The 24,013-nt window shown below is 45.5% G+C and overlaps 1 protein-coding gene across 13 annotated transcripts in view; it reads left to right on the top strand.

Moving 5' to 3' along the window:
• The window catches only part of Mroh8 (maestro heat-like repeat family member 8), a 68,453-nt gene that overhangs the window by 27,178 nt on the left and 17,262 nt on the right, over positions 1 to 24,013 (top strand). For 7 of the 13 annotated variants that reach the window (XM_039106715.2, XM_063285123.1, XM_008762424.4 and 4 more), the window contains 8 exons: positions 31 to 126; positions 2,094 to 2,198; positions 10,155 to 10,290; positions 12,821 to 12,939; positions 17,629 to 17,781; positions 20,148 to 20,308; positions 21,294 to 21,429; positions 23,024 to 23,214. In XM_039106715.2, coding sequence (XP_038962643.1) covers positions 31 to 126; positions 2,094 to 2,198; positions 10,155 to 10,290; positions 12,821 to 12,939; positions 17,629 to 17,781; positions 20,148 to 20,308; positions 21,294 to 21,429; positions 23,024 to 23,214 — 1,097 coding nt within the window. The remainder of the gene's footprint in view (positions 1 to 30; positions 127 to 2,093; positions 2,199 to 10,154; positions 10,291 to 12,820; positions 12,940 to 17,628; positions 17,782 to 20,147; positions 20,309 to 21,293; positions 21,430 to 23,023; positions 23,215 to 24,013) is intronic. The other 6 variants (XM_008762427.4, XM_063285119.1, XM_063285120.1 and 3 more) reach the window with 3 other exon arrangements.

Here is a 24,013-nt window from a genome sequence, read left to right as displayed (position 1 = left end):
GGAGGCTTCGCTGACTCTGCACCTTTTTAGTGTCTCTACAGGGGGACGTTTGAGACCTTTTCTGTGATGCTGCAGAGTCTGGTGGTAAAAGACCCACATTTGGAAATTTTTGACAGCATTTTTAAGGTAAATGAAATTCTAGGGGACAAAAGAAATTACTAAGGATTAAACTTTTTTTTTTTTTTTTTCGGAGCTGGGGACCGAACCCAGGGCCTTGCGCTTCCTAGGTAAGCACTCTACCACTGAGCTAAATCCCCAGCCCAAGGATTAAACTTTAAAGCAAAATTGTAGCTAAAAATACTATCTTTTTTAAAAAGTGTGTGTGTGTGTGTGTGTGTGTGTGTGTGTGTGTGTGCGCGCGCGCGAGCGTGCACCATGGTACACATGTGGAGATCAGAGGACAAATTGAAGGCATCCGTTCTCTTCTACCAGGCGGGTTCCAAACTTGAGGTGGTATGGTCAGACTTAGCAGCAAACACCCTTTCTCACTGAGTCATCTCACTCTTTCTACAGTTAGCAGTTTTGAAACACAGGCTTGGGTTTGATTTCTGACTGCCATCTATGGGTCACAAGTCCTTCTGCCACAGAGTTCCCTTACTGTGCGAAAAGATAACAACTATGGATATTGAGTAGATAGCCTCTAGTAAGTGGCTTACACCATTACTACGATTTTCTTTACTGTTCCTTCATAGCACGGAAGAGTTCGGTGAGTGACCCTGAACCCGAGTCAGTCTCCTGCCTTAGCAAATAGGCAGCTTCCTACTTGGTAGGACTCCAGTATGAAAAGTGGCCACGGGCCTCCAGCTCGCCCTGAGCATCCTATCCATCGAGACGGGCTAGTCACTCACACAAGGATCCGAGGGTTTTGCTCTTGCTTGTTTTTAAGATGCAGCCTCCCCAGGATGAGAGGACCCTTACTTGTTGGTACCCTGTGTGCCTGAGCACTCCTTGCCACACCTGACCCTGTTCCTTACTCCTCTTCTGTTCGCACATCAACAGTGACGCTGGGCTTTTCCTGTGCCCAGCAGTGCTTGGCACTTTCCCGTCCTGGCACCTCATCTAACCATTTCTTCTGTTGCAAAGTTGCTTCTTTCTGTTGTAGTAAATCTCCAACCCCTACAGGCCTGTGCAAAAACACACAACTCAGTTACAGTTCATATAAGCTGCACGCCTAGACTGGGCAGATTGACCACTACACTGCTCTATTCCCCAGCAATGAGATCCCTTGCTGCTTGCTGCCTCTGGGCCAGGTAGCTCTGCTCCAGCTTCCTTCCACCTCCTCTTCCTCTGTCCTTTTCCTCTCTCATTCCCTACTCTTCCCCTACCCTCTAGAACCTCCAGTCCCACCTTTCCCTTCCACTGCCCAGTCACAGACTCTAGCCCTTATTTGACCAGTTAAAGCAGAGAAAAGGTTCACATGAAATCACCTGAGTACAAGATCTACTCCTCCAGGGGCAGCCCCTCCGGAGGAAACGGAATTAACATCAGAATACTAACAGCACCAGGGCAACCCACACCATCTTTTGACTCCAGCTTTTGGGCCTCATCTTTGTTCTGCATCCTTCCCTGTCTGATCAGATAGATAATTCCTCCATCTTTAGTCTTTTAATAACATACCATTAGCTATTTCTTTTCAGCGCAAATTCGAAAGGGCCAAAACCAACTAGGATAATAGACTAAAGTTATGTAATGAAAGGAGATAGATGGGCCTAGAACCCAAGCTTTGGAACAAGCCAGGACTTAGTGCCTGGCTTATCAACATCACTTCAAACCTAGACTGCTTCACCATTAGGAGTGGGTTTTAGATAGTGAAGTAACAGAGAGTTTCTTGCTTCACATTTTGGGGGGTTGATTTGGTTTTTTTGAGGTTCTTCGAAACAGGGTTTCTCTGGGTAGTTCTGGCTTTCTTAGAACTCACTTTGTAGACCAGGCTGGCCTCGAACTCAGAGATCCTCCTGCCTCTGCCACCCAAGTGCGAGTGGGACTAAAGGTGTTTGCCACCACTGCCCAGCTCAATTCACATTTTCTTTTTAGCACAGCGTGTTATTTCAGACGTTCCTGATAGACCGTCTAACCTTCCACATTTGTTACAGCACATAGACCCCTGGTTACAGTCCGACAGAGACCATGAGCGGGAACGGGCTACCTTTGTGATGGCCAAAGTCCTCAAGTGCTTATCCAGTTATCTCAGCCCAAAGGTGAGTAGCCTGGATGAGGAAGAAGCACCCTCTAGGGTTCCTTTTCTGTAACTCAGCAGGGGCCACGCACTCCCCTGTGAGTGGCTCCCCCTCACCCCTTACTCAGTATTATTCACAAGTCTGCTCCAGTCCTGAAATGTGCTTAGTTTGAAGCCACATACTGTCTGTTAATCTTTGTAGCCGTGTTATTTAGCACGACAGCTAAAACACATAATGCAGTAAATGTTTTTGAATAAATGAAATGAAAAGTATAAACTGAAAATGTCTGATGAAATGTCAAGCTGATTCCAAGCTCATCAGCATCATGCCTTTACCTCCCTCTCATAGGCTATTTCTTTGATGGTGAAATGAGACCATTCAAACCAGATTAGATTACATTAAATTCGAGTTTATGGGAAGCTGCTCTCGGGGAAGTCGTCATGGGGTGGGGGGATGGGAAGGAGAAAAGGTGTGGTGCAAAGAGAGAAGTGGGGAGGGGGAAGGCAGTTTTTATTGCAATAGATCCGTGGGTCCCTGTCTCCTGTGGGTGACATCACCACTGGGTTCCTGATACCAACAGTGGTGAAACACTATGACCAAAAGCAAGTTGGGGAGGAATGAGTTTATTTGGCTTATACCTCTAAACTTGTAGTCCATCGTTAAGGGAAGTCAGGACAGGAAACCAAACAACAGGAACCTGGATACAGGAGCTGTTGCAGAGGCCATGGAGGAGTGCTTCTTACTGGCTTGCTCAGCCTACTTTCTTTCTTTCTTTCTTTTTTTTTCCTTCTTTTTTTTTTTGGTCAGCCTATTTTCTTATAGAATCCAGGACCACCAGCCCAGGGGTGGTCCCACCCACAATGGTCTGGACCCTCTCTCATCCGTCACTAATTAAGAAAATGCCCTACAGCTGGACCTTATCGAGGAATTTTTACCAGTTGATATTTTCTCCTTTCACATGAAGCTTGTGTCAAGTTGATATAAAACTAGCCAGCACAAGCTAGCTGTGGTGGCACACTCTTTTAAACCCAGCACTAGGTAGGTAGAGATAGGCTGATCAAGGCCAGCCTGATCTCCACCTTGAGTTCCAGGATACCCAGGGCTATGTAAAGAGACCCTACCTCAAAACAAAAACAAACAAACAACAAACAAAAACCCAGTCAACACAGGGCAGGACTTAGAATTGTGTCAGTGCTTGTGATACTGAAGGAGCCTGGAGGCCTGCATGAACTTTGATAGACAGCTAGGCTTCACAGGTAGCCAAGTCCTTTTTGCCCCAGGTAAGGGAAATGACTCCTTTTTCCTTTGGTGGAAGGTGTCAAGTTCCAAAGAAACCTGAGAGAGACAAAAGGCTACCTGTGGCATCTATTAGCATACCGAAGTGCCTGCTGGGCCTCCAGGCTCCCTCAGGCCCCAAGGGTCAGCTCTGTAGTCTCTCTGGTCCTCTACCCTAAACCTCTCTAGCCTAGGACCCTTCACTTCCCTTACCCCAGTGTCTTGACCAAAATCTTGGTTGTCAGCTCTTCTCTTGGTCCCTTTGTTCCTCCCAACTCTTCCTCTATCACCCACTTCCCCTTATGGCCAGGTTCAGTCTGGACTCTTCTAGAGCCTCTGGCTGTTCTCTCTCATCTCCCTCAACTGTATGTACCTTGGAGCTGTCATGTCCTCATTTCATTCAGAGGGGAACTGGCTTCGCAAGTTCCTGAGGAATGCTGGCTTTTATCTGACCACCAGAGAGCCTCCAGTCCAGGTCAATCCTAATTCTGGATATTTGGACTGCTGTTTAGAGACTGGGAAATTGGAGCTTCCTTAGGAACGGACACTGTTGTTTTCTATAAAGAGAAGCCAGGGTTGGGGATTTAGCTCAGTGGTAGAGCGCTTGCCTAGGAAGCGCAAGGCCCTGGGTTCGGTCCCCAGCTCCGGAAAAAAAAAACAAAAAACAAAAAACAAAAAAAAAAAAAAGAGAGAGAGAAGCCAGGATACGTTTGGTAGAGCCATGGGAGGGCTGTCTCTGTGGGCCCATGTGTGGGCATCCCTTCCCCCTGAGGTATAGAATAGTTTATTTAGAGCATGGGAAGGGGAGTTGAGAATGGAGTAGAGACAGAGAAAGACACATACATGGGGGGGGGGGCGAGGAGGAGGAGGAAGCAGAAGAAGTAGGAGAAGGAAGAGAAGGAGGAGAAGAAAAGAGGAGAGAGAGAAGAGGAGAGGCCCCATTAGGAGGGAGGGAAGGAGAAACAGGGAGAAAGGAGTCAGAAAGAGAAGGGGCAGAGAGTGTAAACAAGTAAGGGGGGGGCAAACAGCTCCTTTCACAGGAAGCCAGGCCTAACTGTTGTGGGGGAGCCTAGAAAGAATGCTACTAGACACAATTTGTGTCCTTTTCTGTGAGCCTTTATTCTCACTGAGAATCCCATTTTTTAATCCTCAGTTTCTCTGTTTCAGTCTCCCACTTTTCAGTTGTTGTCAATCCTCTGTCGAAACTTCTAAAAAGAAACCCCCCCACCCCACACACACTGACCATCTCCCCATGTCTGCTGCCTTTTCCTTCTGTAAATTAGTTTCTCTTCTGAGTAGGTTTTGTAGCCACTGGAGCTCCCCACTCACCGTCAGTTCTCCAGAGTATTACTTAAGCTTCTCTGGGTAGAGATAAAAAAGTATCTGTTCCCAGGGACAGACCAGAGTGAGCCATGCTAGCTTATTACAGAGCACGCGTGACAGCAAGCACCCTCTCTCTACAGTGTCCTACCCCAGCGTGGATGATGACTCCCATAGCTGCACAGATGGAGTCTCTCCTTTGGCTACCCTTCCACTCTCTATACTCAGAAGCCATGAAGCTCCTGTAGCTAGTGACTTCTAGTCATCACTGACTGACCTCTGACTGACAACACCAGCAGGATATTCCTCTAATTCTTCAACCTCTGTTTGCTGTGGATTAAAGGGATGTTTCAAATGATCTCTCTCTCTCTCTCTCTCTCTCTCTCTCTCTCTCTCTTTCTCTCTCTCTCTGTCCCCCACCCCCACCCCGTGTGAGTGTTTGTGTGTGTATGTGTGCTCACACATGCGCTCTTGAGCAAGTACGTGGGATTTCTGTAGAGAGGCTTGCCAGGATGCTTAGCCTGGTCCCACTGTCTCCCATGGCCATCTACAAGTTCTGTGCAGAAGCTTGGTGGTTCACGCTACTGTGTTTTTCATTTTTCTATTTTAACATTTAGAATCCTTTTTTTTAAATTTTAATTTATTTTAAACTTCATTACTTAAAAAAATTACAAAAACACCCTCCAAAAACAAAAAGCCAAATCAACCAGACAAACCCCTACACCTAAAATAACCAAACCCAAAGACTATACAATACAAAAATCTTCCTGGGTTTTTCTGTGGGAGCTTTGTTATCAGAGTCTTAGAGCAGGACTCCACTCTGGCTGGGCAGTGGTAGCACATGCCTTTAGTCCCAGCACTTGGGAGGCAGAAGAAGCCAGATGTCTATGAGTTCAAGGCTTGACTGGTCTACAAAGTAAATTCCAGGACAGCTAGGGCTTCACAAAGACACCCTGTCTTTAAAAAAAAAAAATTCAAACTGAGGCTCCATTCTGAGAGCCCCTTATAGGTTAGGATTATCCATATACTCCATGTGCTAATTAAAAGGAAGAGTGAGAGACAGGGAAAAGAGACATAGTCAGTGTGACTATTGTTGAAAAGAACAGATTCAGTCACACACACACACACACACACACAGACACACACACACATTGGTTTTTAAGGACCTGATAGTGTTAATCCTGAGATTGCCAGAGAAAAAACAATTCAACAATTTTGAGTCAAATCTAAATTAAGCTTTAACAAGATACTGATTAGGATGGGCTTTAGTCAGGACCATTACCTGGGATTCCTAGCTGAGTGGCCATGGGGCACAGGTTATAGGGGCTATTTGAGGACAAGCTCGTATTTTCCCATGTGGCTTTGTAATTTGTAAAAAGAGCTACAACTCCCAGCGTTCCAGGAAGTTACTCTATCCTTGGGCAGGTGGAGCTTACAGGTTAAGTTTTAACTTGAGGTCTTATAACAGGAACTTCTTTTTTTTTTTTTTTAATAGAAAAGGGAATCTAAAGGAGGGATGTACAACAAATCAGGTGACCTCAGGCAGGCTGTGTCTGAGTACTCACCCTGTGAGCTCTGGGCTCTGCAGGGGCTTCTGTCAAAGTTGCCACTGTCAAAGAGAACAGTCCACTTATAGTCAAACAGTGACTCCTGCTCCAGAATGCAGCCCTATCATCATGAATGGTAGCCTGCAGGGGAGGAGGAGGAAACCTGTCCTGCAGTGTTCACTGTGGTTCATAAAGATGTTTATCACTCCTGATCCCAGAGTCCAAGGTCTTTGCAGAGTGTCTCAGGAAGAAAGGCAAAGAAGCCAGGCCAGAGAGGGAGGGGTCGGCTCACAGAACCTTCCCCTTCTGCCTTAACTCAGGCCCTTCTTCAGGCCAGAGCTCGCTCCTCTCTCTCTCTCTCTCTCTCTCTCTCTCTCTCTCTCTCTCTCTCTCTCTCCCTCTCCCTCTCCCTCTCCCTCTCCCTCTCCCTCTCCCTCTCCCTCTCCCTCTCCCTCTCCCTCTCCCTCTCCCTCTCCCTCTCCCTCTCCCTCTCCCTCTCCCTCTCCCTCTCCCTCTCCCTCTCAAATTGAATTATATTCGATAAAGGCAGCTCAATGGCTTGCAGCACACATGTGCCCTGGGTGCCTAACCCTTTTGACATCAGTTTGTGTATGTATTATGTTTTCTGATTTATTTTTTTATGGGATTTCTGTGTGAGTGAATGTATGTGTCTCTGCATCTATGTTTTCCTTGGGCTCTTTTTTTTCTCCTGTTTGTTTTGTCTATTCTTGTTTATTTGGTATTTTTTTTTTTTTTGTAGTCTCCTGTTTGTTTTCTCCTAGGAGATAGAGAAAGGGTGCGGGTTTGGGAACATAGATAAGTGGGGAGGAGCTGCAGGGAACTGGCGGAGGGGAACCACAAACAGAATATACTTTCAGAATAAACCCACTTTCAGTAAGAAAAGAGAAAGTCAAAGGAACTTAAAGAAAAAAAGGTAAGGAAAAAATGTTAAAGATGGATCTAGTCTCTAGTAGGTTTTAGAGTTTTGTTTGAGATAGGTCTCATTATTTTCACCCTGGCTGGCCTGAAATTCACTATGTAGACCAGGCTAGCCTCAAATTATCCTGCTTCTGCCTCTTGGGTGCAAAGATTAAAGGCATGAACCATTATGCTTTTGGCTTTTACGTCTTAATAAAGTCAATTATTATGAATATTATGACTATAACTATACAGATAAAAATATAAATATTAACAGAAAAATCTTTTTTTTTAGGTAGCAGAAAGGGAAAGCATTAGGTTGCTGTGGTTCAGACAGAGGCACCATCAATACTGTTTATCCCTGAGTATTTTCTGCCACAGTGGCGTCTGAACGCTTGCTTCCAACTCAGTTCCTCTCGGATCCTTCTCTAGAAGTAGCTAGTGATGCCTCCTTTTCAGGACTTAGCTATTTGTGGTGTGCTTGACTGTATCAGCTGATGTGTGCACGGTGTGCATGTGGAGTGTCAGACCCTGAGGGCCTGGTTTGCCTCTCGGGTGTTGGAATCCAGTCTGGACCTCTGGAAGAGCAGGAAGCACTCTGAACTCCTGAGCCCTCTCTCCAGCTCCACAATGCCTTCTTAGTAGTCAAGGCATTCTGCATCCTCTTGCTCCTAACTGGTTACCATTTTCTTCTGCCTTCTCCTGAACTTGTTCTCCATTGAGGTCTTTCCCCTCCGATCTCCCTCCTTCCCCCTCCCCTCTTCTCCCTTTTCCCCCCTCCCCCTCCTCTTCCTCTTTCCCCTCCTCCTCCCCTTTAACCCAGTGACTTCCCATTGATAGAATTGAAGATCGTGTGTGCTCTGGCTCCTACCTGCCTCTAAAGCCGGTTACAGTCACACTGGTCTCTTCTAGACTGGTCTAAAGCTGTTTGGAATGTTCAGCCCAATTCTCCATGTAGTCAATAGCTCTAGCACTGAGTTCAAACATCCCCACATGTTTTTTTTTTTTTTTTTTCTTTCAAAAGGGGCTTGCCAGCCAAAGATAGTGCCAACCCTTGGAGGTAAAGGCAGGAGAGTCAGGGAGTTCAAAAGGATCCTCAGCTACTAAAGTACTTAGTGAGACACTGTCTTGGGGGAAACAAAGTCCTTTACAAATGGGAAGCTTGGCAACCTGGCTCAACCCCCATAACTCACATAAAGGTGGAAGGGAAGATCTAACTCCACACAATTGTCCCCTGACCTCCACATGTGTTGTGGTGCTCGAGCCCATATGTAATCATTCTCTCTCTCTCTCTCTCTCTCTCTCTCTCTCTCTCTCACTCACTCACTCACTCACACATGTGTACGCACACATACAAACACTAAAATAAAAATAGTTTTAATTTTTGCTTTTTGGTTTCTTTGTTTATGGCGAGAAGGTCTCACTATGTAGCTCTGGCTGTCCTAGAACTCACTTTGCAGACCAGGTTGGCCTCAAAACGCAGAGGTCCACCTGCCTTTGCTTCCCTGGTGGTGGTATTAAATGTCTGCACCACCACATCTGGCCTAATATTTTAATTTTCATAGCACCATTTGTATGGGTGCTCTGCCAGCATTTATGTCTATGCACCACATGTATGCCTGGTGCCCACAGAGGCCAGAAGAGGGCATCTGTGGAATTGTAAGGAATTGGCCTTACAAATAGTCTAGTCTTGAGCCACATAGGTGCTAGGAATCAAATCCGGATTCTCTTGAAGAGCAGACAGCATTCTCAACCACTTTGATATCTTTCCAACCACAATTTATTTATTTTGTTTTTTAAAAAGTCACTGCTGGGGCTGTGGAAGTGGGTAAAATGCTTACAGCTCAAGCATGAGGTCCTGAGTTTGGATTTTCAGCAGCCATGTAAAAGCCAAGCATGGTGGTACATACCTGTAATCCCCCTACACACTAGCAACACAGAGACAGAGGGATCCCCTGTGCTCCTGGGCCATCTAGTCCAGCTGAAATGGTGAGCCCCAGATCCACTAAGAGATCCTGTCTCAAAATAAGATAGAGAGAGAAGACACTTACTACCGAGCTCTGGCCTGTGTATGTGCTCACAGAAGTGCATGTACCGGAACATACACAGAGGCATAGAAGGAGAGGGAGGAGGAGAGGGAGTGGGAGGAGGGAGGAGAACCCTCACTGGTCCAGCTTTGTGTAAGCACTGCCAAGTTTTCCCAAAACAGGCCATGGCCAGCTGCTGGTTATAGCATTGCTGTGCTGAGTTTCTGAAGAGCTATAGAAGCACCTCTCTCTGTTGCCTCTAACCTTCTGGAGAGCAGGGATCATATTACACATCCCACACTGTGCATATAGCCACAACTTTGCTCTGTGGTCTTACAAAGCCGAAGGGAATGCTATGCTTAGTGTGTCTTAAACTTCTTGTTTTACTGGTGGTTGTCGTGGTGGCTTTTGTTCTTTTATGCTGTTGGGTCCTAAGAAAGGACAGGCTATACCGCTGAGCCACACCTCCAGGCCAGACGCTTGATTTCTAATGGTTATTGTGTTCATAGGATGACTGTACCATAATTAGTGTTCCCATTACTAGGCAAATATTGTCGAAATGTGATCTTTAAAAACAATGCTGGATGAGTTCCAGAACCTTCAAGGCTACATACAGAAACTGATTCTCAACAACCAACACTAGTGCTGGAATGAATATCTTTACTCCAAAGCCACCTCGATTTTTAGAATGTTTTCCTAGGTCAGGTTGTCCTTTGGCTAGCTGGATATATTATACCAAATCTGTGAGACAGTAACCCTCCAGAGGTCTAAGGGCTGCTTGTGAGCATTCACTTTTCTTGATTTGGGGACAGAGATTTGGTCAGTCCTCAAGAGCTCCAATCTAAGGTGGAAATGTCCCCATATGTGACAGCACTTTCTTTCTTGCTCAGCTCCCACTGCAGTTCCACAGGCTCGGACATCTCGTGGCTGTGATGGCGCTGCTGTGTGGGGACCCACATAAAGAGGTGGCTGAGGAGGCTGCAGAAGGGACACACTACCTGCTTCACATCACTCTGAGACTGAAGTGTAAGACACTGGACGAAGGTGGGATCTAATCTCTAGCACAGCATAGGCTGCCCTCCTCCTGCCCTCCTTCCCAAGGTCTATAAATGTGTACTTCAGCAATCCATAGAGAGAAAGGTATGTAGTCCGTGGGCAGAGAACCAATGCTGATGTGGTGGTTTGAATAAGAATGGTTCCCAAAGGCTCATGAATCTGAATACTTAGTCACCAGATAGTGGCACTACTTGAGAATGTTCAGGAGGTATGGCCTTGTTGAAGAAAATGTGTCACTGGATCTGGGTTTTGAGGTTTCAAGCCCATGGCAGGTCCAGTCTCTCTTTCTCAGTCTATAGGTTGAGATTTAGTTCTTAGCTACTGCTTCAGCGCCATGCCTCTCTGCTTCCATGCTCCCTGCCAAGGATCAATTCCCTGAACCTATAAAGAAGTCCCCCAATTAAGTGTTTCCTTTATAAGAGTTGCCTTGGTCATGGTGTCTCTTCACAGCAACACAACAGTGACTAAGACACAGATTTCAACATTGCAACCATAACACTGTCTTGGACACCCCCACCCCACCCCCAGGACCCTCTATCTGCATGGCTGTGAGTAACCAGACATGTGGCCATAAAAACAAACTGGAACTATTGGTTTGGTCAGAAGTGGGTGAGATTCTTACCATCGTCTGGGCCTCCATACTGTATCTCATAACTGATTTGGGGTTCAGCAGTGTGCTGGCTAGCTTTATGTTAGCTTGATACAAAGTCATCTGAGTCAATTGAGAAATGTCCCCATAAGATTGGGCTTTAGGCAAGCTTGTCGGCATTTTCTTAATTAGTGATTGATATGGCCAGACCCAGGCCATTGTGGGTGGGGTCATCCCTGGGCTGATGGTCTGGGGTCCTATAAGAAAGCAGACTGAACAAGCTACAAGGAGCAAGCCAGTAAGCAGCAGCCCTCCATGGCCTCTGCATCATCCCTGCCGCTGGTTCCTGCCCTGGGTGAGTTCGTCCTGGCTTCCTTCAATGATGAACAATGATATGGAAGTATAAGCCAAATAAACCCTTTCCTTTCCAAGTTGCCTTGGTCATGATGTTTATTACAGCAATAGAACCCTAACCAAGGCAAATAGAAACTAGAGTACCAAGGCCCCTAATCTTTATATCACAGTCTAGTTAGTTGGTATCCAGAGTCAACAGATAGGTATCATTAGCAGTAAAATGAAGGACAATTACAGACCCATAAGTAAGAATCAAATGAGTTGTGGGATTCGGAAAAGGCTTTCTGAAAATGAGGGGGAGAATAAAGAGCAAGCAAGCAAGTGAACAGGTGAAAGGCAATCAGAGGAACAGCATAGCAAGGACCCTCAGCGATGGATGGACGGTTGGATGGGTAGATAGATAGATAATCTATTAACAATAGCAGGGGCAAGAGAATAGCAATCAAGGGAGAGAGATATAACAAGAGATAGAGGGGCAGGGGGAAACATTGCTCTTATAAAGAGACCAAACTGGTAATAGGGTTTGAGGGAGCCTGGAGGGTCAGCATGGGCCTGGACATGCAGCTATGGCTACACATCGATGGAGAGCCATATGCCCTTTCTGCCAGAGGTAAGGGAAATTACTCCTTTTAGCAGATTGGAACTGGCTTCACAAATTCCTAAGGAATACTGGCTTGTTTGGTTTGGTTTGGGTTTGGTTTTTTGATACATGGTCTCATTATGTAGCTGTAGCTGTAGCTGTAGCTGTCCTAGAACTCACTAAGTAGACCAGACTGGCTTGGAACTCATAGAGATCCCCCTGCCTCTACCTCTCAAGTGCTAGGATTAAAAGCGTGTGCCACTATGCCCTGCTAGGAGTACTGGCTTTTATCTAACTGATAGAAATCCTCCTGTTGTCCAGTTTTAGCTCATTTCTGAATATTTGGACAGCCCAAGACCAAATAATTCAAATATTGATTTGACAAATATTTATAATGCCCTGTCCAGCAATATGAAGCTACATTAAAACGTGGGAAACAACTTGGGCATGGTGGCACACAGCTTCAATTCCAGTACTCAGGAGGCAGAGGAAGGCAGAGCTCTGTGACTCGGGAGCTAGCCTGGTCTACCATAGTAAGTTCCAGAACAGCCAGGGCCCTGTAGAAAGATCCTGTTTTAAAAGTTCAAAACAACAACAACAACAAAAACAAAACACACAGGAAACAAGGCCATATGATGAGAGTAGGCTGCTCAAGAGTTAGCAAGGCTGGGTGTGTGGGAGGTCTGTGATCAGGTCAGGCTTGGCAGTATTTAAACTCATCTGACACCCTCCTAACTCCTCCCCAGTGGGCCAGTGCTGTACTCCTATGCTGTACTTAGCAAATCATTCCAAAGCTCTGCTCTTACAAACCCTTTCCATCTCCCTTTGGCTGCTCGTATACATTGCTTTACAAGGAAGAGGGCAGAGCCTACCTTCAGATTAGATTAATGTGTTCCTGTGAAAGCCATACATTGAGATGTGAACGAGCAGGAAGAATGGAAGCAGAGCATAACCACCGCCCATGCATTCTCTCCTAGATATCACACAGGACAGAGACAGTGGCAAGAACCTGAGAGAAACTGTGAAAAAATGCAGGGAGCTGCTGGAGCAGTATAACCTCAAAGGGTTCTACTGTTGTCCCTTCAAAATTGTCCAGGTAATTAGAGAGGTTCGAAGCATCCAGACACACAGCTTGAAGGGCTAGCAAGGGTGGAGAGAAGCCAGAAGTCTTGTTTGTTTGTGGAAATGTGAGATGGTAAAAATCACATTGGGAAGTTCTCTTTGTTTCTTATAAACCAACCACAGAGATTGCTTGGGGAATGTGCTCCGTAAACATTCTGGATTTGCAAATAAGGTACCATGTGCATGACTTTACATGCCAGGTTTCTTTCCAATCCTTTCCTTTCCCTCTCCCTCCCCTCCCTCTCTTTCTTTCAGACAGGGTCTCACTGGGTATCACTCACTGGCTAATCTGGAACTCACTGCGTAGACCATGCTGGCCTGGAACTCACAACAATCTACCTGTGCCTGCCTCTCACATGCTGAGATGAAAAGCTTGTACCACCCCCCCCCCCATCTGATTGCCCTGTTTTCTTAGTTTAGCAGTTTATGTCAGCTTGCAGAAGAGGCCAGTCACTTCAGTCTGGTAAACTCTTGACTGGACACCAGCCACTTGCTCATGTGAACCTTCTGCACAGAGAAGCTTCAAGAGAGAGTGGTTGAGCCAGCAAGCTATGTGCTTCTAACTGTAGCCCACTTAACCCATTGCTCAACAAAGACCCATGCATCTGCTAGATATGTCAGGGATAAGGATACAGAGAAACAGGCTGGCAATATGGCTCAGTGAAGTGCTTGCAGTGCAAGCCTGGAGGCGTGCACTCAATTTCCAGGAACCACATTTAAACACAAGAAAGCTGGGTTTAGCAGTGTATTCCTGTAGTCCTAACTCCAAGGAGACAGACAGGAGGATCCCTAGGGTTTGCTGGCCAGCTAGCCTAGCAGAATCGATGAGCACCAGATTTCGTAAAAGAGCCTGCCTCAACAAATCAGATGGAGAGTAATGGAGGGAGACACTGAGATAGACCTCATGTGAATACACACCCCCAGGCATTCATACCTATAGATCCATGTGTGCATACATACATGAACACAAACACGCATGAAGGGATCCTTATAAATCTTACTTATATAGGGTCTAAGGTACCAGGCAATTCAGTCTAGGTAGCAGTTTCCTCATCTATGCAGGGAATCTATATACGGGTGTTCCATTGTCATAGTGGGTAAATGAAATGATGTGTGGAAAATGCTTGGCTTATCGCCTGCTGCATAGTAAGTGACTGGTGGAGTGTATCATCCAGGCATATTGAGGACTTCATACACTGCCAAGTGCTCCAAGAAGCAGGATGACACATGATGTCAATGGGTTGTCTCCCTACAAAACACTTTAGTTACACCAAGGAAGCTATCAGCTAGTCAGCACAGTGTGTTTCCTTCAGTGCTCCTAGAAATATAAAGTGTGATTTTCTCTGAGGATCTCACAACAAGGCTTCTCTCTACAAATCCGAGCAGTAAAAGGCCATGCATAGCCTTTAACTGTGGACTTTGGGTGGGTCCAGTTTTCCATTTTAATAAATGTGTTAGTGTTCTCTAGAGGGACAGAAATTATATAATATATACATACATACATACATACATACATACATACATACATACATACACACATATCTATATACACACATGCATACACATAAATGAATACATATATGTATATGCATGTGTATGTGTGTGAAAGACTTATTACAATGGCTTACCAGCTGTGGTCTAGCTAGTTTAACAATGGTCGTATACCAACAGAAAATCTAAGACTCTAGTAGTTGTTCAGTTTATGAGAGGTTGATTGTCTCAGCTGGTCTTCAGTATATGTCAGAATCCTGAAGAAGTAGACTCTTATGCCAGTGGCGGAATGGACTTGCTAATGAGAGTGAGAGCAACCAGACAAACAGACAAAGAGCAAAAGCTTCCTTCTTCATGTTCTTCAAATAGGCTGCCAGCTGAACATGTGGCCCAGATTAACGGTGGCTCTTCCTTTGCAAAAGTTCTAGTTTAAAAGTGGGTCTTCCCACTTCAAATGATTTAATTATGAGAAACATCCCTTACCAAAAGGTCTGGGCTGACCAACTGAAACCCCCAGATCCTCTGAAGGCTCATTGAGTTGGGCTACCCCATCATCTACTCCATCTACAAGCTACTGGAGTGTGTGGAGGCATTAGTCCTGCAGAGCCAGATGTCATTACTGAGTAGGGCCAGTCCTATACCTGCCAGCTGGTCCTGCCATGAAACCATGGCTGTAGCCCTACTGGGAGGGAGATTGAAGGGTAGCAGTGCAGGCTACAAGCACAAAGGGTGGCAAACACCAAGAGCTGGGAGGTGTGCAGCAGCCTGGAGCCTTGTCATAAGATCACCTGACTCTGGGCAAGACTAGTCTTGGTGATGGTCAGAATTTATGTTGTGTCAGAAACCAAAAACCAGACCCATAACTTGAATAAATGAATATTTGTTGCAATGAATATTTCTATGTATAACTGTTTGGGAAAAATATATACTGTGTGACACACTGTAGTTTCCAGTGCCACTGCACTGAACAAATATGCAATGAAGAGGTGGGCAAGACAGAAGAGATGGAGCAATGGATTGTGTGGGTTGGAAAGAGAGCTAGAGACGCGGCTCGACTCTGGGGATTGGTTGAGAGAAGGCTCTGGTTCTGAGGAACATGTTGTTGCTGGGTAGGGTCAGCAGGGTGGTGTGCAGCAGGCCTCAGCTCCTGGACATACTGTCCAGACAACTGCCAAGACGCTGAGCAATGACAAGATGTCCAAGATGAAGGAAGGTTCAAACTCTGGATTGGACCTCTTCGAAAGACCTCCATTGTCCATGCTGCCTCTGGAGGCCATGTTGGTATCCATGGTCCATGCTGCTACCCCAGGCCATGTTGTAGTCTGAAGTTCAGCCTATGGTCTGAGCTGCTGATGGAGGCCATGTTGATGTTCAAGGCCCATGCAACCACAGGCGGACAGGTGGGTGTCCATAGTCCATAATAGTACAGTGTCTGTGGTCCAGGATGCTGCTGCAGGCTATGTTGATGTGCTTGGTCTGTACTGCCACCTGAGACTATGCTGATATCTCTGAGCCATGCTGCCATTGAGGGCCATGTTGGGGCCCATGGTCCTGGTGCAACTAGGGTCCAAGTTGTTGTCCATGGTCCATGTTACCACCGAAAGACAGGTGGATGTCTGTAATCTTTGCTGTCACCTGAACCGTTCATGCTGCTGCTGAAGGCCAGGTGGATGCCCGTGTCAGTGCCACTGCCTGAAGCCATGTTGATATCTACAATCTGTGCTTCAGCTGAGAGCTGTATTGATGTCTGTAGTCTTAGCTCCAAGGTCTGTGCTGCCAATGGAGGTCCTGTGGATGTCCCTGGTCTGTACTGCCTCTGAACCATGTTGACAGTCATTGGCCAGGCTGCTGCTGGGAACTCTACTGGTGTCTGTGGCCTATGCCTCTAAGTCCATTTTGATATCCATGGCCCGTGCTGCTCCCAAGGGCTCTATAGTTAGTGTCTGTGACCCATGCTGCTGCAGAGGGCTGTTCATGGTCTGAGCTGCAGTCAGAGACCATGTTGAGGTCTGTAGGCTATGTTGACACTGGAGGTCATGTGGATGGATGTCTGTGGTCCATGCTCCCTCTGATTATAAAGAACAAGAAAGCTACCTTTGCATTGGTACCAATGTCTGCAGACTCAAAGTTAAGAAAAAGAGTCATAGAAGGCTTCTATGACAATCCAGCTCACTCCACCCCCAAAAAGTAACAGCCTAGACAGGAAGCCAATGAAGAGAACTCTTAACAACTGTGGTAAGGATGCTGAAGTGTAGCTCTTCACAGCCGATGGCTTCTGGCAGGGAGGCAGGTGGGGAAAGACTCACTTTTCTTTCAGGGGCTGGTTATTGGGAGTCTGATGATGCTCCAGTGAGTAGTGTGTGTGTGTGTGTGTGTGTGTGTGTGTGTGTGTGTGTGTGAGAGAGAGAGAGAGAGAGAGAGAGAGAGAGAGAAGGATGGGGGGGCAGACCTGAGAGGACTGGGAAGTGAGTATGATCAGGTGCATTATGTGAATTTCCCAAAATCAATAAAAAGATTATGCTGGGAAAAAAGAAAAGAAAAATCCCTCACAGGTGTCCCCAGCTGCTTGGGTTTTAGTTAATTCTAGATGTAGCCAAGTTGACTGCAGAGAATCACAGCCATCACAGTCAATAAGCCAGTAACAGATAGTAAAGCTCTCCCTCCCTGTCCCCCTTTCTCTCAGTGGGGAATGTTGGGCTTTGTGCATCCTAGGTGGTGTGTTTTATAAAACACAGTAGTATGTGGGGCAGGAGGGTGCCTCAGCGGGCCGTGCCAAGGTGTTCTCCCTGAGGAATCAAGCCATGCTAGTACTAAAGGAAGGCTTAGTACTAAAGGAAGTTTATTGGGGTAAGGGAGCCAGGGAGTGGAGCAGGGACCTAGAAAGGGGTACAGGAAAAGAAAGGGGGACAAAGAAGGACAGAAAGAGAGGAAGAGGGGAAGAGGCTGACTGGGGACACATAGTAGAGAAAGAGAGTAGGGGGTAGAGAGAGAAAGGGAGAAGGGTAAGGAGAGGTCTTCTTGTGTGCCTGGCTCCTGGCTTTACTTGGCAGCAGAGATGCAAGCTGTGGTAACCGTTGGGAGGAGCCTACAGGAACTAGGAACACTAGGCAAGCGCGGGGCTATATTCCTGGGCCAGACCATCTTGAAAGCTCATCTTCCTGAATTGTTGCAGGTCTTTGAAGTTTTCCTCGATTCTAAGGAGCTTGGCCAGTTTATAATGACCGTGTTGGACAGCCTGAAAAGCCTGCCGCATCCCTACATCCAGCAGACAGCAGGGGAGTTGCTGATAACTTTGGTGAAGAGTGCAGAGGCTCGATTTGAGAAGGTAAGTGCACAGGGCCACTTTCTGGGCTTTGATAGCAGCTTTTCCCATCAGAGAATTTGCCTACATATATTTAAAACTCATACTTCAAGAAATGACAAAGGAAAGAAATAATTAAATTTATCATCTAAAATACAAAAGGACAGAGGCAGGCTCAGTGAGGAAACTCCACGAGATGGGCATTGCTGGACAAGCCTGATGACCTGAGCTCAATCCCCAGATCTCACAGTGGAAAAGAGGACAGCACTGACCTCTGACCTCCATACATACACGCCATGGTGTGTGAACAGCCCCCTTACAGAAACACAGCAATAATGAGTCTTTCTAGTAAGAAGGACAGACATAGGTGTGCACTGCATACCTGTAATCCCTGTACTTGGAAAGCCGAGACAAGATCAAAGGATAAGGTTGGCTCGGGTTACATAGTGAATTCCTGGCAGCTCCAGGGTACTAGGCAAAACTTTGCCCCAAAACCATTTAATGAATTGACTATCTTAATTAAACATAGAGCGATACAGAAATAGCTAAACATGTAAGTGTAGTTGTTTCTGAGGAAGAGAGTGAGGCTTGAAGAGCCGCTGGCATTTTGCATTGCTCAGTTTTCTTAAAAGTGAATGTGAAGGGGCACTGGGCCATGCACAAAGCCCTGGGTTCAGTGCACAACACGGCAGCAATCTCAACAAGGAAGGCTATGTTAAAATGATAAGAACCGATTTTTTTTTAAACTTATGAGAATAGCAAAAGCATCTGGGCCTCAGAGGCCAAAGCAGGGAATCTCTGAGTTTGAGGGCAGCCTGGTCTACATAGAGAGTTCTAGGATGGCCAGGGTTATAGAATGAAATCCTGTCTCAAAAAACCAAAAAGAAGAAAGAAAATAGTAAAGATACAACCTGAACACTGAGGCAGCAGTCAGAAGGCTCCTGGATGGGTTTGGGGCTTTCATTGGCCAGAAAGGCCAACTGTGAAAAGCTTTGATTAGTATAATTAATATGTAATATGTTGATTAAAATAATAAATATATTCTCACTGTAGTGATTCAACTGTATGAAATAATTGCAGTAAATCACATTCTTAACTATGTACAGGAGATCTGGACAGAGCACTTTCTATGCTAGGCTCACTGACTGACGGTGATAGCCTTTCCTGTTTGTAACACAGGCACAGCTGAAGCTCCATGGGCAGAAGAGAGACAACCCAGAAGGATGATACTTCCCTCTGTCCCTCAAGCCCCCAGGAGGTTCCCCCTCATGTTTCTCTGGCTAGAATGGCATCTATAAATCATCCTTCAGCCAGTTTCTGGCGCCTGGGGGTAATGGCAGCCATTTTATGCCAGGATGTCAAGCACAGGAAGAACCAAACCAAAGCCCTGGCTTCTGCTTCCTGAAAGATCTGAGAAGAAGGGCTCCCTCACCATAACATGACTGTTTTATTAGCTTTGTTTAAAAAAATCACTATGAAGGAACTGGAGAGATAGCTCAACGGTTAAGAGCACTGACTGCTCTTCCAGAAGTCCTGAGTTCAAATCCCAGCAACCACATGGTGGCTCACAACCATCTGTAATGAGATCTGATGCCCTCTTCTGACCCACGGATATATATGCAGCAGAGCATTCATTCATTCATTCATTCATTCATTCAATCAATCAATCACTATGTAACCATTAACCAAAAATCAGAAAAAACACAGAAGGGGAAAAAAACCCTGCCTGCATTTCTCAATGATATAGCTGACACCTCTGTATATATCCTTCCAAATCTTTCATTTCTTCATTTCTTCCTTTGTTATTCTTTCTATGGCGCTGGAGTGAACACAGGGCTTTGTGCAGGTCAAGCAAACATTCTTGCTACACTTAGCACATCTTTCCGTCTTTCCCTTCCCCACTCCCCGCCCCCACCTGCCTCTAGTGTTAAGAATCAGATATCCAGGTCCTCATCTATGCTAGGCAAGCACTCTGCACTACAGGTCCGCCACATCCAAATACCTCTGTACACAGACAGTCATATATACTACTTTTTGAGACAGGGTCTCTCTACAGCCCTGGCTGTCTTTGTACTCACTATGTAGACCAGGCTGTCCTTAAATCCACAGAGATCTGCCTGCCTCTGCCTCCTGAGTGTTAGATTAAAGGCATGTACCACCACGCCCAGCAGATGATTGGAAAGTTTTAACTGTCATATCTACAGTGCTGAGAAGACCCTGGTCCCATTACATACTAGGCAAGTGCTTTAGCAGTGAAACAAACCCTTAGCATTCTAAACTTTACAAACTCAGAAATATTTTGTCCCCTCACCTCTCAGAAGATGCTACAAAAAAAAATCTATAATTGTCCCTCAGAATTAAGGTCCTAATGATGTCTTTTTCCTCTTCAGGTCCCAGAAATAATAGGTGTTATCTGTGCCCGGCTGTCGATAATCACCCTGGCTAGTGTCCGGCAACAAATCATAAATACTGTGAGTTTGTTTGTCTCCAGACCTAAGTACACAGATATAGTGCTCAGCCACCTCTTATGTCATCCAGTGCCATATGACAGGTAACAGAACCTCGTTCAGCTGCTGTATTACTGTAGAGGAGTGTAGATACACACTGGTGCCTGAAGAGTGTTCTAAAGGACGAATGGACTGAATTCTTCAAACCGTTAGTTATGAATGAGGGCGAGGAGCGACGGCAGTATAGCCCAGTATCGTGTGAGCCCTTGGATTCATTGCTTCGCAGTGCTTGTCTGACTCTCAGGCCTTATATCGAAATTGCTGCTAGACAGTTTCATTTTGAGTCAAAGTCCCAATATTTTTCTCAGGCTGGCCTTAGATGTGATGTTAAATTTATAATTTTTTTGAGAAATTACAAGTTTCTTTAAAATCTAAGTAGGCTCAGAGGTTTATGTATTTGTTTATTTGGAGCTGACGTTTTTTACATATGAGGACCACAGACTGGATGGGGTAAGGGTGTCTTTGAATGCCTTCTGAGAGGATTCTGAGGGACCCACACATGACCCCTCCTTCAGAGGAGCACATGCAGGGCACTGAGCAGTGTGGAGTACAGAGGGAACCCGTGACAAGGAGACATCTAAGCATTACAGGAACTCTGCTGAGAAGCATGGAGAAGTAGCAGAAAACCTGGCAGAAAGACACCACTGGTGCTTCTCTTGAAGGGAGGTGATAGTCGAGGGAGAGCTGGAGAAAAGGCTGGCTTCAGAAAATGGGGTGAACCCTGTAGAGTAATCACAGTCCCTGGTTTGTCCAGCCAAGGTGAACAGTGAGAGGTGGCTGAGCGAGCCTATGTCATGGGAAAGCAGAGGCACTGGTAAGCTTCATTATGACTGGCTGTAGTCAGTGCCAGGCAGTGAGAGCTCAGTTCCCACTCTGCTGCCAGGTACTTTGTCTACTGATACCTGAAGAACTGAGCAGAGGAAAACCTCTCACAGAAAGGTTGGATTCCAAACAGTCGCTAAGAAAGTTGTGGTCATGGAGCCCTGGGTTAAGCCCTTTAAGTGATGCTTGCTATCCTGGGATTTGTAGGCATCTGGCTGAATTGTGGAGAACCCTGGAGGTAGAGCTGTCCAGCACGACCTGGGTCCTATGGAGGCTCCTGAGGAAGCTGCAGAAATGCCATGATGGGCCCACCCAGGAGAAGATGGCTTATGTGGCTGTTGCTGTAAGCATTTCTCTGCCCTATCCTGTCAGCACAGGATGCTCCCCCCTTTGAGGATCCCTGACCTGTTTCAAAGGGTGATATTTTTACTGTCTTTCAAGTTTGTTTCTAACACTCATCTGTAAATCTGTGTGTTTCTTTACATTGGCTCTGGCCTGGAGGGAACTGGTAGAGTTTAATACAGCGTGAGCATTCCTACTTTTATCCTTTGAAAATTACCTAAAGTAATCTAACTTTGTGAAGAAAAAAATTGATGTAGTAATATATAGACTAGAAAACGATGGCCCTTTAAATTAGAGGTCAGAAAGCTTTCTATATAAAAGGATGTTTTAGCCCTTGTAGGAAATATATTTTTTAGGATTTACAGGTTATCATATATAGTCTCTGAAATATAATTTTTAGATTAAAAAAGTCTAAAAACCAAGTGATTATTGTATGTCTGCCATCCCAGTGACTAAGGAGGCTGAGACAGGATCACCATTTGAGCCCAGGAGCCACAGACCAACCAGTCTGGGCAAAGGGAAAACCACAAAACCTAACACTCATACATAGAAAAAGATTCTTAACTCATAACTGTCCATCTCACTAATGGAGTTTCTAGAAATACCTATGCATGTGTGTATTTGATATGTTTCCTAACCCAGTCTTCCTTTTAGAACCATATGTTTTAGAGCAGTCTTATGTTCACAGCATAAATATACAGAAAGTTCAGAGGGTTGCTGAAAACCCCTGGCCTCGGTACACACAGAAACTATTTCCTATCAGTATATACATTTTTGTTTTTTGGGGTGTTTTTGTTTTGTTTTGTTTTGTTTTTGGGTTTCTTTTTGTTTTGTTTTGTTTTGTTTTGTTTTTAGGCAGCATCCTAGGTAGCTCAGGCTGGCCTCAAAACGTCCAAATAGGGGTTGGGAATTTAGCTCAGTGGTACAGTGCTTGCCTAGCAAGCGCAAGGCCCTGGGTTCGGTCCCCAGCTCCGAAAAAAAAAAAAAAGTCCAAATAAGGACGTTTGGACTTTCCAAGTGCTGAGATTCTGCCCACATCCGGCCCTCTGGTAGGATGTGCTTTTCACCAAGTCTCTCCCTACTTTTAGGCTCCCCTTGTCTGGTCCAAGTTATTGCCATAGTATTTTAAGCTTCCAGATTTCTTCTAGCATCTTTAACTTGCTATTGTCTACTGTCTTATTCTCGTTTCTTATGAATTTATGCTTTTTAAAAGTTCTAAAATGTTTTATTAGTGTAGTTGTAGAAGTTAGAGCAAATGCATGTATGTTTCAGTCGCATAATGCAGACTGTGAGATATGAGAGAGACGTGGGAAGGACTTGATAGTTTCCTTTCCTGCCAGCTCACAGAGGAAGCAATGTTGTAGTGACCACAGCTTAAGCAATCAGACTTTGCATTTGTCTTACTGAAGGAGGAAAGCATTTACTAACACATTGATAAAAAATGGATACTTTCCTGAGTTATTACTTGTCATCTAAGGATCATTTAACTATTCCCTCTACCACTTAGCACTGCTGCTCTGTAAATGGATTAGCTGTGACACAGAGGGTTAGGACCACCAGGCAGTCAGTCCTTCCCTGTGCCTTTTCTGCCACAGGTAACAGATGCCCTTTATGAAGTGCTTATGGGAAACAAACTTCGAGCAGCTGCATTCCGCCTCTTTCCTCAGCTTTTGATGACACTGCTCATCCAGATTCACCACAGCATCGGCCTCACCATGTCTGATGTCAGCATCCCAAGTGGCCTGTATGCAGAGCAGGAAATACCAACGGAGGTTACACCTTTGTGGTATTGCCGGTTGTGATTTCATTGATCCGAAAGCATACTGAGTCTTGGGCACTGTAGTCTAAGGATAGGTGTGGTCCTAACTGGGAGTGAGCATAGGTTTGCAGTTGTCAAGACGCTTGCCCAGGAGTCACTCTGGCTTTCATTTGCTGCCTTTAGTTTGTTTTGTTTTTTGTTTTTGTTTTTGGTACCAATGTTAACTGGTACCATGCTATCTGGGCGCCTGACAGATAGTGTGTAATACTATGCCAGTCCTTTCCTGACAGAGTAGAGACAAAACTGCTAAACCAGCCTCCCAAACTAGACTGATCCAGTGAAGCGATTCCTTATCTCTTGGATGTTCCTTTGAGACATTTTTTAGTTCCTCAGCAAGGTTGGTAGGCATGTCTAGTGCTGCTGACACCAGTCTCCTGGGAGGAAGAGCTCTACTCTGTCCTTAGGACCAGGCTAGGCGTCAGCAGGTCCCAGGTGTAGCGCTCATCCATCTGCTTAGTGAGCTGAATGCCCTGGGCCAACCCACTGCTCTGTCCTTTAGTTTCCTTTTCTGTAAGTAAGAAGATTGGACCAAATTTTCTCCAAGAACCTTTCCAGTCTGACATGCTCCTGAAGTGAGTATAGGACAGCAACTCGAGAAGACTTCATAAGCCATGCCAATAAATCTTCTGGGGAAAATATAAGTTGCATCTGTTCTTTCTTTTTCTTTTCTTTTTTCTTTTTTCTTTCTTTTCTTTCTTTTTTCTTTTTTTTTTTTTTTTTTTTTGAAACAGGGGCTCATGTCCTGCAAGCCAGCCTCAAACTCACT

This window comes from Rattus norvegicus, chromosome 3 (genome assembly GCF_036323735.1).
Source record: "Rattus norvegicus strain BN/NHsdMcwi chromosome 3, GRCr8, whole genome shotgun sequence".
In the NCBI taxonomy this organism is placed as follows: domain Eukaryota; kingdom Metazoa; phylum Chordata; class Mammalia; order Rodentia; family Muridae; genus Rattus; species Rattus norvegicus.
Note: the sequence above shows the minus strand (reverse complement) of the source record. Positions and strands in the feature narration are given on the sequence as shown.